The following is a 14866-nucleotide window of genomic DNA, read 5'->3' as shown; positions in this document are numbered from 1 at the left end:
TTTATAATGGTTATTAATGATTAAAAGGCTCTTTAATAATTTACTTTTAAATGATTAAAAAAAACTGATTCTTGGATACCCTTTTCTTAGTTATTTGCAAGTTAATGTTAATGCTAACACTGAAATCAATTCAAACCAGGGTGGTTTGAATTGATTTGATTCAATAGGCATACAAGATAATATATATACAGAAAGTTTATTTTACCTGAATATTTATCATTATTATTAATGATAATGAAACGGTATATATTACCTGAGTTTAATATTGCAAGAAAACACTTCTATGTGTAGTAGTTCTGTAAAATAATGGTTCTGAAAAAGCTGAATTTTCAGAGAAGTGCTACTACTCTTGGATCAAAGGCTACAGTACAGCCATCAAAGCAAGAAGTTGCAAGTTATTTCGCGTTTGACTTTTTCTCCTTTTCATTTTAAGGATCACGTTTGGTCTTTGTTAGATTATAGAAAAGAGAGACCATTTATCCAGCACTTAAAATTTTCTTGTCTTTTTTTTTTTTTTAAATAGGCCATATTTGAGTCCAGGTCGCTTATTTTGTTTCTGAATGCCATAATGCAGTACAATTAGTACAATAGATGAGTGGAGCTAAAAGGTTTGACCACTCTTTAATTTGCAGTCTATTGCTTCCTGTTTAAGATGTAATGCTGAGAATCTTGTCTGCTAATATTTTCACATTGCAGGCTTGATAGATTATGCAAAGGGGTTTTCTGCCTTTTTCAAGTGAGTTGGATGTTAACGAGAGTGCAGACTCCCTTGTTCTCTGTACAAATTGGTGCATATGCACCTGCTGCCACAGGCTCACAGTGTCCGCTCAACAGCTCTCTGAGGAAAGCTGTATACTGTGAATTTACTAAAGCAGATCTGGCAAAAGTCAAGCAGCCTGGATAATAAAAAAGAATCGCAGCAATTTTATGTCCCGGCTGCGGGAGAGTCAGCAAGGCCTGAGGATCACTGACTTTAATAAGAAAGCCGCAGTGTAAAATGAGACAAGGCCTTGGCCTGTTTAACCACAAAATAAACTGTAAACCTGGGAATGAACATGTGTCTCAAAGCTAAAGACTAATATCTGTATTAGTTGGATCGATTACTGCAACTCTCTTCTTTTTGGTCTTAGTCAAAAATCTATCCATAAGCTTCAAAGTGTCCAGGGCTTTCTGCTGCTCTGCCCCCGTCTTTGGAACTCCCTTCCTCCTGATATAAGAAACCTCACTTCCCTCCCTCTTTTTAAGTCCAGACTCAAAACTCACCTGTTCACAATAGCCTATTCCACAAAAAACTTTTCCATCCTGCTACTTTAGTTTATTTTATTTATTTGCTCTATGTTTTATCTTTATTATTTTGTAAATTATTATGTTTGTTGTTGTTATTTCTTGTGTACAGTGTTCTTGAGTGTTTTGAAAGGCGCTTTCTTAAATAAAATGTATTATTATTATTATTATTATTATTATTATTATTATTATTATTATTATTTATTAGGTGTACAAGCCTTTTGGAGTCTGATTAAGAAAAACAACGAGATGGGGAAGCAGAAGGGAAGAGGAGAGATCTAGTGTGCAGATTTTTACACTCCACATGGAAATTTTTCTCCAGCATGACTCAGTCAGTATCATTCATGTATTAAACCATAAAAACTTTGAAACACTGATTTGATAGGCAATGAACAATTGATTGTCTCCTTTCAACTTAGATATAAAAACACATGCTAGAGTATCTTTGTCAGCCCGCAATACAGCCAAGGTCAGATCTCAAGTCGTTAGCTACCCTTTCACTGGGTGCATAAATCACTGTGGTGTATCAGTAATAAGGAAGTTTACCTGTTAAAAGGTCTTTTAAAGGCACTTCAGAAGTCATGTGGCTCTGGTGAAAGGCCTCCGGCATGTTCCTGTAATTCATGGTCTTATATTAACTCCCATTTCCCCATTAATATGGCCATTTCTTCTGAGCTCGCCAATTCACTAACATTCCCCCATAACAATTTGCAGCAAAGAGAATCATTAGAGACATTTATTTAATCCATTATATAACTCTGGGCCCAGTATACTAGTCACACGTAGATTCTCCCGTTATCACACCGTTCCTCGGGATTATATCTTATTGCAAACATATGTTATGAAATGTATATTTTTCTATTGGCCTACATTAGCCTTATCTTTTTCAGACTCTTTACGATATACACATCATAATGGGTCTGAAACCTGTTTAGTGAGAACTTCCATGTGGATGTTTCCGAAATGATTCAAACATAGGTCTGAGGAAATACTATACTTAAACTGCAACCACAGAACAGCATGTACTGTTACCCTGCTCTTCAGACAATAATATTAGTAATCAATTCTCCAGCACTCAGGCAATGAGCACCTTTATCTCTCGTTTGGTGTTTATGACTTGGTTAATAGTTAAGCAATGTCTTTGTGTCCCTTACGATGGAGCAAGGACATATCTGACACCCCTTGTTCGGATTTCTGAGGGTTGATCCAGTAAGTTAGCCAATAGCTGACAGCCAGTGTATGACCCTGGGATACATGATATAAAGGTAAGCCATCTGAAAGAAACCAAGCTCATTTGCAAGGTGCTGAGAGTATCAGAAGAGTTCTCTGCAAGTCTGATCATAGATCATAGCCTAGTCATCAGTAAACAAGGACAACCACACCAGGTTGATCCAGCTCTCAGCGCTTTTGAAACTTTTGGATGTCTGAAGACTAGACTGTTCTTTTATCCTTGACGGTTTAAATCTGAGAGTCTCCTTCAGCATTCTTGATGGAGAGATTCAATTCTAACAAAGGGGGGCACATCAACTCTGCCTATGATTCCAACCTGGATGAACCTCCAGTTTATGAGGAGACCAACGATGACCACAGGACAGTGCGACCCTCCGTGATCAGCGCCTTCGGTCATGACACTCTGGACCGCGTGCCCCACATTGACTTCTACCGCAATGCAGGCAGCATGAGTGGCCACAGAGCTGTGCGGCCCTCCCTGCAGGAGCTCCATGATGTGTTTCAGAAGGTAAGTGAATGTAGATGTGTGAGATGTATAAGATCTCTCTGTTTTTCCTCTATGGTCGGCACCCGATCTCCTCCTCTGTTAAGCCTGTTTTGTCCACAACCTGCCATTCTGCAGAAAATAGCCTGCACCCATTTTTCTCCAAATTCAAGTCAGTGACGTTTTAACTGCAGGGTTTTTTTCCTCCTCCTGTGCTACACACTTCATTAGAAAGTGAAGAGATATATTTTACAGATGTTTATTCTTTCAAACAACCTTGCAGTAGCCACAGTCCAATTATTAGAGCCTTATCTTAAAACTTGTGAAACTAAAAAGGACAACAAAAGTTATTCTTACAACTGAATGACAACCAGCACTCTTGACACACTTAAGTTTTATTGGGTTTTTTATTATTATAAGGCTATATTGTCAAAGAAATGGATAAGATTATTTAGGTTTATTGGCTGAATTAGGTTTGCACCACTGGATGGTTTAAAAAAAAAAAGATATTTTAGTACCCTTGCCAGCAGAGAATGAAAAAAACTACCACCTATTTATTGCCATAAGAAAACAAAAACCACAACTTTTTATAATGCCGCCCCTTTTCTTGCAGCGGATATTGCATATAAACACGAAAAATGCCATCTAGTTACTGTGAAAATGTATGTTTCCTTTTGTGTTTTCATTCTTCCTGCAGAACGGGGCGATCTCTGTCCCAGACACATTGGAGGACGATGGCGAGAGGAGCATTGGAACCCCCTCTGACGATTTAGAGTCTGCTGCTCCCACTGACGATATGGGCATGGTAAAGTTTGGCTGGATAAGAGGAGTCCTGGTAAGTTATTTTAGGTCATGGTAAGCTACTTCTTTTTTATTTAACCATGGTCACTCAACCAAAAATGAAGCTCTGTGGGTCTCGATAACACAATGAGTCCCAGTGGCGCTTTCGAGATCAGAATCTGGGAATGATTTGCATTTGCTCAGGACATGCTTTTGATCTTGCTTTTGTGTTTCAAGGGCACAAAGGTCAAAAAAGGCCCCCAACATATTTTTTATTGGATTTTTTTGTAATTAAAAGCCAAATTATGCTCAGTGACATTTACTCCAAAAATTGACATAACAATAAATCATGAAACACAGTGAGGAAAATAGACTTACACTGCTCTCTTCCACAGGTGAGATGCATGCTCAACATCTGGGGTGTCATGTTGTTCATCCGTCTGTCCTGGGTTTTTGGTCAAGCAGGCTGGGGTGAGTGAGGCAACGATACACACATACGCACACATAAATAGCCACTAAGCCCACAGTAATGGTTTATACATCATTCCATCTGACTGTTTGTTGTTGTGTGTGAGCACTTTTGCTGAAAATGAGTCCACCTGTAACTTCAGCTTTTATCAAACAGTGAACGCAATGAAAAATAATCCATTTACCTGGTGAAAATGTATAATCTGGGGCAAAAACAGACCGATCCCAGAAGTCTGTGTTCTCAAGGCCAGTGCCGATGATGTTCCATGTAATTGCAGGGATTGGAGATAATTAAAGGATAATTAAAGGATTACATTGTCCTCCACTCATTAGTAATGGAATGAGTGAATTTGGACAGATTCAACTGAACAAGCCTTTCTGAGCTCCCTTAATGATCTATACCTGCTCAAGGTCTATTGGGAGAGGTAGAGGTAGATAGTAGTGTTTGTGTGGGTGGATGAGAGAGAAAGTGAGAGAAATAAAAAAAAGGGGGGGGGGGGGGGCTTTGAGTATGGCTTCATTAATTTGTTCATTGCTTCAGAACCTATTGATCAGCTGGGGTAACCCATGGGGTTCCCATGAGACGTTAAAGTTTAGCATTTTTAAAGCTAACTGTGGGGAGGAAGCTTTCATGTCACACACACAGAGTGTTTTACATCTAACTAAGCAGTGCTGTAGTTGTACTTTACAAAAGTGATTATTTGCATATTTGCATTTCAGGTCTGGGAATTGTGATCATCGCGCTCAGCTGTGTGGTCACCACCATCACCGGCATTTCCATGTCGGCTATTTGTACTAATGGTGTGGTGAGAGGAGGTAAGGCAGCGAAATTTCAAGATAAAGATAAAGGCACAAAGTTCCAAACAACACCTGAATATGATCTCCTGAAGCGCTTTTTGTTTTGTTTTGTTTTTTTAAAGCTATATTTAACTTATCCTGACATTAAATCAATCAGTCACTGAATTTTCTATTAATCATCCACTACTGTATGTGTCTGTGTGCGTTACATTGCCATTTCAGGAGGTGCCTACTACATGATATCTCGCAGTTTGGGACCAGAGTTCGGTGGTTCGATTGGTCTTATTTTCGCATTTGCCAATGCAGTGGGTGTATCCATGTATGTGGTGGGATTTGCTGAGACAGTGGTCGACTTGCTCAAGGTGAGACATGTTATATTGATTAGGCTGTTGTAGATATATATATATATATATATATATATATATATATATATATATATATATATATATATATATATATATATATAGAGAGAGAGAGAGAGAGAGAGAGAGAGAGAGAGAGAGAGAGAGAGAGAGAGAGATAGATAGATAGATAGATAGATAGATATATATATATTGTTTTTTTTTTTGTTTTTTTTGTCATACACAGGAGAACTCTGCTATCATGGTGGATGAAATGAACGACATCAGGATCATTGGCTGTATTACAATTGTGCTGCTCTTGGGTATATCAGTTGCTGGGATGGAATGGGAGGCAAAGGTTAGAGCAAAAAGCAGTGCTGTTTGTTCACCAATCTCATTTACTTGTACTAAAGCTTAAACTGTTTGCATTTGTTTCTCACCACAGGCACAAATTATTCTTCTGGTTATCCTGCTGGTGGCCATAGTGAATGTTTTTGTAGGAACAGTCATTCCTGCAACCAAAGAAAAGAAAGCCCAAGGGTTTTTCAATTATAGATGTGAGACATCCGCTCCAAACCGATACACATTTTTCATTACGAATACTCCTGCTCACTCACAAAGTGCTGCTAACCCCTGCCATTTCTCCTCACTCTGTCTTTTCACAGCCAAAATCTTCTTAGAGAATTTTACTCCAGAATTTAGGGACGGTGAGACATTTTTTTCAGTATTTGCCATCTTTTTCCCCGCGGCAACTGGGATCCTGGCTGGAGCTAACATCTCTGGAGACTTGCGGGTAACTTTTTCATACAGAGAAGAGTAATACATGGGGGTCATTAACTGCTACGTAACATAGGCTTGAATAAAGAGTTTTTAACTGTCTTGATATTTTTTTAATTTAAACTTCTTTGTTTTACATAAATACATTTCTTTAAAGTCATTGTATTTAACTGTCAAGCACAGATCTGCATAATTTAACACAAATCTTTATTTTTTCACAGGATGCCCAAGCTGCACTACCCAAAGGTACCTTGTTAGCCATCCTGATCACTGGTCTCACCTATCTGGCGATGGCTCTTTGTGTCGGTAAGTGACATGTTTGATAAAATGCAGCTCCAGTGAAAAAAAATCTTCACTGGAATAAGTAAAACTGTGTATAGCATTACCTTTGGCAGATACAGTTTTACCTGGATCATACAATCAGTATCACTTATGTCCCTGAATATAAATGTGTCCTGAAAGCACAAATCTTTATCTAAAAAATGCTAATCAATCCATCTGTTCTTTTCTTCGACTGGTCAGCTGCTACTGTTGTCCGTGATGCCACAGGCAACTCATCCAGCATCATAAATTACACAACACCAGTAATTTGCAATGGTTCAACAGCGGTTGCTTGTGAACTCGGCTACGATTTTTCTTCCTGTGAAGTAGAGAAATGCAAGTTTGGCTTGATGAATAACTTCCAGGTACACAACTTTCTAAATAAAGAAACTTTTAAGAAGAATTCAATTTCTTCATCTCTAATGCTCTCATCTTCTCATCACCTCTGATTCAGGTCATGACCTTGGTGTCTGGGTTTGGTCCTCTCATTATTGCTGGAACATTTTCAGCCACCCTGTCATCAGCCCTGGCTTCCCTTGTCAGTGCGCCTAAAGTCTTCCAGGTCAGTAGATCACCACTGTTTTTTTAATGTACTACAATAAAACCTGTTGCTCTTAACCTCTGAAAATATTTTCCTTCACATCATTTCTTTTCTCCTCAGGCACTGTGTAAAGACAACATCTACAGGGCCCTGCACTTCTTTGCCAAAGGACACGGCAAAAACAACGAGCCAATCCGTGGTTATGTCCTCACATTCATCATTTCTGTTGCTTTCATTCTCATCGGTGAGCCCACTGCTGCTGTACCATGGCACCCGAACAACCTTAAACCAACATTTCATACTTTGTCTCAAACCACATAGCTAACAAAGTCTTCCAATTTTAATGAATCAGAAAACACGTTCACACATCAACAGTTCACTGACATAAACTAAACAAGCCAAACAACGAAAGAAAGATTTCATCTGACAAGTGGCGTCCATGCAAAGCGATACAGTTAGAACTCCTTCTTAGCAATCTGCTTTTTGTGTATATTCACAAACCTGTTTCAGATACATATTGGTTAATGTTTAAGTTTGATATTCCCACTGACAACCAAAATCTGAGCGCTCTGTGAAAGAATTTAATGTGACAGAGATTTTCTGTCTGTGCAGGTGACCTCAACACAATCGCTCCTATCATCTCAAACTTCTTCCTCGCATCTTATGCCCTCATCAATTTCTCCTGCTTCCATGCATCTTATGCCAAATCTCCAGGTGGGTGTCTAAAAAGTAGCTTATAAAGGAAAAATTCTGTTAGTAAAATCAGGTAGTTCTGCTTGTCCCCATTCTCATTTACCATTTTTTGTTGCTGTTATTGTTTTAATCCATTAATTTTGTATAAGTGACTTAAAATATTTTGAAAATAAAGCACTACCTGACAAACCGAGCTGTTTCAGCAGTGCATTATGTTTAATGGATTTTGTTATATGTAGTCTGTTTTCCATCACTTTTCTCACATTGCTCTTTTTTTTCAAACTTTGTTTTAATGCAGGTTGGAGACCGGCATATAAATACTATAACATGTGGCTGTCCCTGATGGGAGCATTGCTTTGTTGCGTTGTTATGTTTGTTATCAACTGGTGGGCTGCTCTGCTCACATATGGCATTGAATTCCTCCTCTACATATATGTCACAGTGAAGAAGCCCGGTGAGCTTATTTGATTGCTTGGAAGGATTTTTGCTGTGCAACAGGAGAAGTAGAGCTAACCTGTCTGGACTGATTTTATCTTCAGATGTGAACTGGGGTTCGTCCACGCAAGCGGTAACGTTTGTGAGTGCAGTCAGCAATGCTCTATCTCTGTCAGGTGTGGAGGATCACGTCAAGAACTTCAGGTAAAATCCTGCACTCCATTCCTGCAAGCACATATGAGAAACATTATTATCATAATAGTTTCAAAGATAATTTACGTTAGGTAAAATGTTTCAATCAAGGGGATTTTCAGAAACCTAAAACAAAAGGTGATAATGTTCTTATTTCCCGTCTTCAGGCCTCAGGTCTTAGTTCTGACGGGTTCAACACGAAGCAGGCCGGCTCTCCTTGACCTGGCTCACTCCTTCTCTAAGAACTATGGACTATGCATTACCTGCGAAGTGTTTGTGGTATGTAATATTGCAATCTCAGACAGTCTTAAAATCTTCATTTAAAAAATCAACCTCACATTTATATTAAGATTTGCAAAATCAAGCAAATGTAATTCATCAGAGTGCAGACTTAGCATGCAGTGGGTGTTCAAAAGAATGTCAAGTAGGGATGAGGGAAATGCCAACTGTCTGGGCACCTGAGACTAAAGTTTAGGGTCAGGTGCACTTTCTGAATATAAAAAAAGATGGACGTGGAACCGCTTTTCCCTTTCACAAAAACACTTACATTCAGCCGTATGGTGTGATCTCCTCAGGGCCCCAGATCAGAGACCTTTGAAGAGATGAACAATGCAATGGAGAAGAACCAGTTGTGGCTTAAGAAGAAAAAACGCAAGGCATTTTATGCTGCCGTGGCCTGCAATAACTTCAGAGAAGGGACTGAGAGTCTGCTGCAGGTCAGTATGGTCATAATTTACTTAGGAGGTAAATAAAAAAATCAAGTTAACCCACAATAATCCAGCGTATTAATGTGTAACGTGAGTTTTGATGAGAATATGATAGCAGATTCACAGAAGCAGGTTTTATTGACCCATGTCTTCCAAACAACACCCTACATCTGTTGATCTAGAGCTGTCGTAAGAATCTGGCCAGGACATATGTGCAGTAGAAAAGTTCGGAGCGGAAAAACAGTGGTATGGCTCAGACTATTGCACCGTCGAGATAAGGCCTCTTATCATTGTCCGGATAGCTTACTTCAAACAACACGGCAGATTAAAAGCTATAACTGATTAACACTGCATTTGGATGAGCTCCGGCAAAGATAAAGTGAGGTCTGCTGAGTGATCTGACAGTAAAACAGCCTTACAGTCTATTTCGCTTGGAAATTTTTAAGCTTTCTAGAAATCATTCCCCTCCCCCTCCCTCTCTTAATCAAGGTTTTACACTCGGTTTTATAACCCCAGGGTAACATGGTGTCTGTATTGCTTCACTTAACAGCTCATTGTGATTTGGGATTTTATATCTTCCTCATAGGCTTCTGGTCTTGGCCGTATGAAGCCTAACACATTAATGATAGGCTTCAAGAAAAACTGGAGGACTGCTGGGGCAGAAGCAGTTCAGAGTTACGTGGGAATACTTCAGTAAGTGCCAAATAAACACACACACGTACATTTTTATAACAATAACACACTCAGTAATGAGAAGCACATTGAGAGTTATCATTTCATTTATTTTGTTTTCTCTGTGCTTTTTAAATGTACTTTATGAAGTTTGCAGTGCAGTAAAAAACCAATACAAAGTGTAGGCTTCTGTTATTTGATCATTTGAAATCTATTTTAATATGTCATTATAATACATGTGTAGCATTTATTTCACAGTAAAATCCATTTCAATCTTTAGGAAAAAATATCAAGTGAATTTTTTTATTTAAAAAAACATATAAATAAACATTGTGGATGTATTCACATTGTTATGTACTTAAACATTTATAACCTATTCCTATAAAGTACATTACAAAGCCATAATAATGTGATATTTCAAATGCCCATATATCCTTCCCGATATGCTTACGCATTGTTAATGCAAATGGCAATTAGAAACTTAGCTTTTAATATCTCTATATAGCATTATTCTCACTTTGACCTTCAGATCAATCTAATGACCTTAAAGGGGAGGTCATAGGTCAAATGTGACATATTTTAAATTATGCATTTCACACACACCAACTGTACACACCAAATGTAAGTGTCATAGTTTCTGGGTTATAAGGGTTTTTGTCAATTTTCAGCGAATTAATCAGGAAGTTGACCTTGAAGTTCTTAGTGGATGTAAGCCAGAATTTTTTTTTCATTAGAATTCGTTCAAAAGTTTTTGAGCTGTTGTGTTTAGAGACAGAATGATGACACACATGTACACCACAGACTACCGAAAGCACAACCTCCTTAATTAAGCATAAAGGTAATTAAGCATAAACAGGAGACCTGTGTTTGAACTAGCATCCTTATTCTCTTGTTGACAGTGATGCATTTGACTTTGAGTACGGGACCGTAATGCTGAGGGTGAACCAGGGACTGGATGTGTCTCACATTGTCGAGGCAGAAGGTCAGTATGATATTGTCTTTAGGCTTTAAATTATTTAACCCGCAAGAGCTCCAGCATCAACATACCCATGGTAGAGAAAACAAACCACAAAGAAATTAAGAAAAACTGTTGTAAGAAACTGCTGTACATGTGCCACAACAACCCACAATAACCCATTATAATAATAAAAAACACTGATAAACCAAGATACTTTGTTCTGTAGATTAGAAGCTTTTAATAAAGGTTTACAACGGTCAGGTAGTTCACAGATAAGATGTTAAAAAAATGCCATTTATAGCTGTGTCTCTGCAGATTTGTTTTCCAATAAGAAAAGGGATCCTACCTTGTGTAACACATATTCACAGTCATGTTTCCCATTCTGTTTTTCAGAGGAGATGCTAAGGGCAGCAAAGGAGCAAGAGGCTCTGGAGAATGAGATGATGCCAAATGGAGGGAAGGGAAAAGGACTATTCAGGAAATCCAGGAAGTCATCTCAGCAAGTGCTCACGACCAGAGGTATCCATCTCAATCAGGATTTTTTTCTTAAGTATTTTTTTTTCATCTTTAGGCATGAAAAGATGAATAAAAATACTTAATAAAAAAATGTCATAATTCATGCATGACAGGCTTAAATAACAATAATTACAATGAAACACGTCATATATCTACAGTAACATTAAACGACCAGTGGGTGGCAGGGGATGGAGTGACACATCAGTGTCTAATGTAGTGGTTTATGTGCAAGTAAACCATCAACACTGACACAAATACAAGAAAACAGCCTTTGAATAGCTGTCCACTGTAGTGACCACTATGCGTGAAAGGGTTAAAGAAAAAGTTGCATCAAAAGATGAACGTGATCTCTTAATATGTGGAAGCACGTTTCTCTTGTTCAGTCTCCTCCACACACAAACTCAAATAGCTTACATTTAATAAATGAAACCAATGACTCTCTTTTTTCTTTTTCTTTTTTTTGGGGGGGGGTCATGCTCACATTCAGACATAATTGAATCCGCCATTCCCACTAAAGAGGCCTCTGAGGCTGTAATCCAATAATACACTCCTTTTCGTCATCCAACATTAAGTCATCTCTTAATGTTGGTTTGTGATAGTTTTCATATCCGACTTTACAGTGAATTATATTCCCTCCTGCTGTTGCTCTCATATCTTTCTCCCTTTCTTTCTCTCTCCCAGTGTCAGTGTGTGGCTCTCCACCGCCACAGGTTGCCAAAATGAATGAGAAGCTGGTGGAAGCCAGTCTTCAGTTTAAGAAGAAACAGCCCAAAGGCACCATTGATGTGTGGTGGCTGTTTGATGATGGAGGTAATTCTTGGCTCATTTTTATGAACGCTGCCTGAAGTTCGTAACAGATAGGTGCACACAAATCCATAACATTCTCCTCGATATCACTGGAGACAAAAATATATGAAACAAGCCAAATCTTTAAAAAGTAGTAGTCTCTGAAAGATGCAACACGGAGCAATAAATAAAAAATGTGCTTCTCTTCTCTCAGGTCTTACACTGCTCCTCCCCTACATCCTCACTACCAGGAAGAAGTGGAAAGACTGCAAAATGAGGATCTTCATCGCAGGACAGCCTGGACGCAGTGATCTGGATAAGGAGGAGTGAGTAAACTAATTAATATTTCAGTATCAATTACAGTTTAATATGTGGAAGTTAGACTGGATACATTAATTGGCAAGATATGAAAATCCATGTGCTGCTAACGTTACTGGAATGCTATTTAGCATTGACACCAAAATAATGAAGTACATTTATAGGAAAGCTAATCAGTGCGTGGTGATTTGACTTGCAGGATGAAGGGCTTGCTGAAGAAGTTTAGAATCAACTGCAGTGACATTAATGTCTTTGATGACCTACATATCAAGCCCAGGTCTGAAAGGTAACTGCCATTTCTTTTCACATGCACAAGTAACAGCGAACCAGATGCTGAAGTAGTAATAGTACAATTTAATCACATTGTAATATCAGCGTGCTACAGGTTTAGGGGAGAAAAAGAACATTTATAGAGAAAGCTCATGTTCTTATTTGCATTTCTCCAGCTTGAAGGAGTTACAGGAGATGATTGAGCCTTTCCGTCTGCATGAAGGGTCCAAAGACCCTGATCAGATTAGAGCCTTGCAGAAACAGCAGCCCTGGAAGATCACCGACAAAGAGCTAAGCGAGTTTGAGGAGAAGGTAAAAACCACTGACACTAAGTAATAACCTTACACAGGCTACAGTGAAGATATCATGTATTATCTTCATATCAATATAAACAAAATAAAAAATTTATTGTTAAAAAAAATAACTGTCGCTTGGTTACAGACACACCTCCAGGTACGACTGAATGAGCTCCTCAAGGAACACTCCAGATCAGCCAATTTAATCATTCTGTAAGTATATATTGTCTGAATAACACTACCAAGCATAATCCAGTGTTGAAAGAACAATGTCTAACATATTTGTTTACACTGTTGACCCCCTGTAGGAGCATGCCCATAGCTCGTAAAGAAACGATCTCTGATTTCCTCTACATGGCCTGGCTGGACATTCTGACAAAGGACCTTCCACCCACCCTGCTCATTAGAGGCAACCACAAGAGTGTGCTCACTTTCTACTCTTGAGCACTTTCCATGCTAACAATCCAAGTGTGATATAGCTAGAAAGGAAAGGAATGGTGTTGCCATAATGACAACCCATGTTTAAATAAAATGTACAAGAATATTTAGTCTTCCAGGCCAGCAGAAAAGTGTAACACAATCAAGCATTTGTGGATAACTCCAGTTGAAAGCATATATATATATATATATATATATATATATATATATATATATATATACACACCACACAATATATAAGTTGTGTGGTTTGTCAAGAAATTACTTGCACTGCTGTTAAATCACAGCCAGAAACCTTGCTTTGATTATACACTGTATGGCTATCACTGAAACCATGTATCAAATGATACATCAAAAGTCTAATGCCCTCTAAGAAAGGACACACACACACAACAAGTCTGTATTTCCGAAATTGAATTTGTAAATGTGAATGTGTCTGAATATGAATTTAGCAGCTTAGAAGAACACATAGTCAAATCAATTCAAATCAGTTCATAAACAAAGGCAGAGACACAACCACGGCTGTGCAATGGTCATACTGAATGTGGCTGTAAAATAATTGTATATAGTAGATGTGTGTATTCTAGAAATGATCAACATCTTGTTATTGGCAACTTTATTATCAGTTCTTTTTTAAACACTTGTTATATTCACTGTGTAAAATACACTGCTGCCATTATACAGATGTTTACCTTTCACGTGACATTTTTTCAATATTTTTCATGTTACTTTCATAGTACACTTTTTAAGGGCAACGGAGGTAGAACATTATAAATCAGATTATTCTGTAAATTTTAGCCTTCCTATTTTAGTCTATCTATTTAAGCACATAATGTTAATCAGCTGAAATAAAGATTAAAAACATTTGTGATGTCTTCTTATGTGAATATATTATATTTATTTATAGTGTCAGATGTTCTTTGTCCAGAGAAATGTGTCAGTGGACAGGGAAATGGGGTATTTGCTGCAGTATATAAATTAGATGTCTATTCATTTTAAATGTATAGTATCTTACTTGGTACCTTACAGACATCATTTGGGTATTTTCTCATTTTATGATGATTATTATATACAGTTTAGCACACTGGGAATAAAAAGTCTGCACCTTTTGAAAGTAGTCAGCAGAACCTAAGGTTTAATAATAATGACGTTTACCCTTCATCAGACATATTTATTCATTGCAAACCATAAAAGATCTTTTGAGTTAAAAGTAAAGCTGCACATGCCACCTGCATATCAGCCAAATCAAGATCAGCCTTCCCTATCAGCAAATAAGACAACCTTTACCGTTGGCAGTAGCCATAACCCAGAGTCTATCTGTTGTGTCACATCAACGATACAGAGTTCAAACATAATTTAGCACACTTTAAAACTATTATTTTAATTGCTATAGTTGAAATTTTGCAGTTTAAAGAAACAAGAAAAAAACCCCAAAAAAACCCCACACCTATACAGGCATATCCGGTCGGTATTGGGCCACAACTCCCTGATCATATTATGTGTCTACGAATATATTACACTGAATGTGAATCTCCTTTTAACCACTTTTAACCCACAGAAA

At 38.0% G+C, this 14866-nt stretch overlaps 1 protein-coding gene across 3 annotated transcripts; it reads left to right on the top strand.

The window, feature by feature from the left end:
• The first annotated feature begins 2773 nt into the window (after positions 1-2773).
• On the top strand, positions 2774-13380 carry slc12a1 (solute carrier family 12 member 1). Of its 3 annotated transcripts, none has more exons than XM_063485084.1 (26): positions 2774-3022; positions 3696-3833; positions 4174-4249; positions 4967-5062; positions 5267-5406; positions 5633-5743; positions 5831-5942; positions 6051-6178; positions 6384-6468; positions 6685-6848; positions 6938-7045; positions 7145-7268; positions 7637-7738; positions 8016-8171; positions 8257-8356; positions 8512-8623; positions 8920-9060; positions 9638-9744; positions 10623-10705; positions 11075-11200; positions 11885-12007; positions 12198-12309; positions 12501-12587; positions 12748-12883; positions 13013-13080; positions 13176-13380. In XM_063485084.1, exons 1-26 carry the CDS (start codon positions 2774-2776, stop codon positions 13309-13311), a joined length of 3120 nt encoding a protein of 1039 aa, XP_063341154.1. In that variant the 3' UTR covers positions 13312-13380. The 3 variants fall into 3 exon arrangements, with proteins under 3 accessions (XP_063341154.1, XP_063341006.1, XP_063341077.1); XM_063484936.1 differs by having other exon boundaries at positions 11879-12007; XM_063485007.1 differs by having other exon boundaries at positions 11075-11218; positions 11900-12007.
• The last annotated feature ends 1486 nt before the right edge of the window (positions 13381-14866 follow it).

This window comes from Pelmatolapia mariae, linkage group LG1 (assembly GCF_036321145.2).
Source record: "Pelmatolapia mariae isolate MD_Pm_ZW linkage group LG1, Pm_UMD_F_2, whole genome shotgun sequence".
NCBI lineage: Eukaryota > Metazoa > Chordata > Actinopteri > Cichliformes > Cichlidae > Pelmatolapia > Pelmatolapia mariae.
This window is presented reverse-complemented; position numbering and strand designations above follow the sequence as displayed.

Coding starts and splice junctions, on each gene's coding strand:
- slc12a1 (XM_063484936.1), top strand. CDS start 2,774: ATGGAGAGATTCAATTCTAACAAAGGGGGGCACATCAACTCTGCCTAT. Junction 3,834..4,173: donor GCTGGATAAGAGGAGTCCTG/GTAAGTTATTTT, acceptor TCTCTTCCACAG/GTGAGATGCATGCTCAACAT. Junction 6,179..6,383: donor ACATCTCTGGAGACTTGCGG/GTAACTTTTTCA, acceptor ATTTTTTCACAG/GATGCCCAAGCTGCACTACC.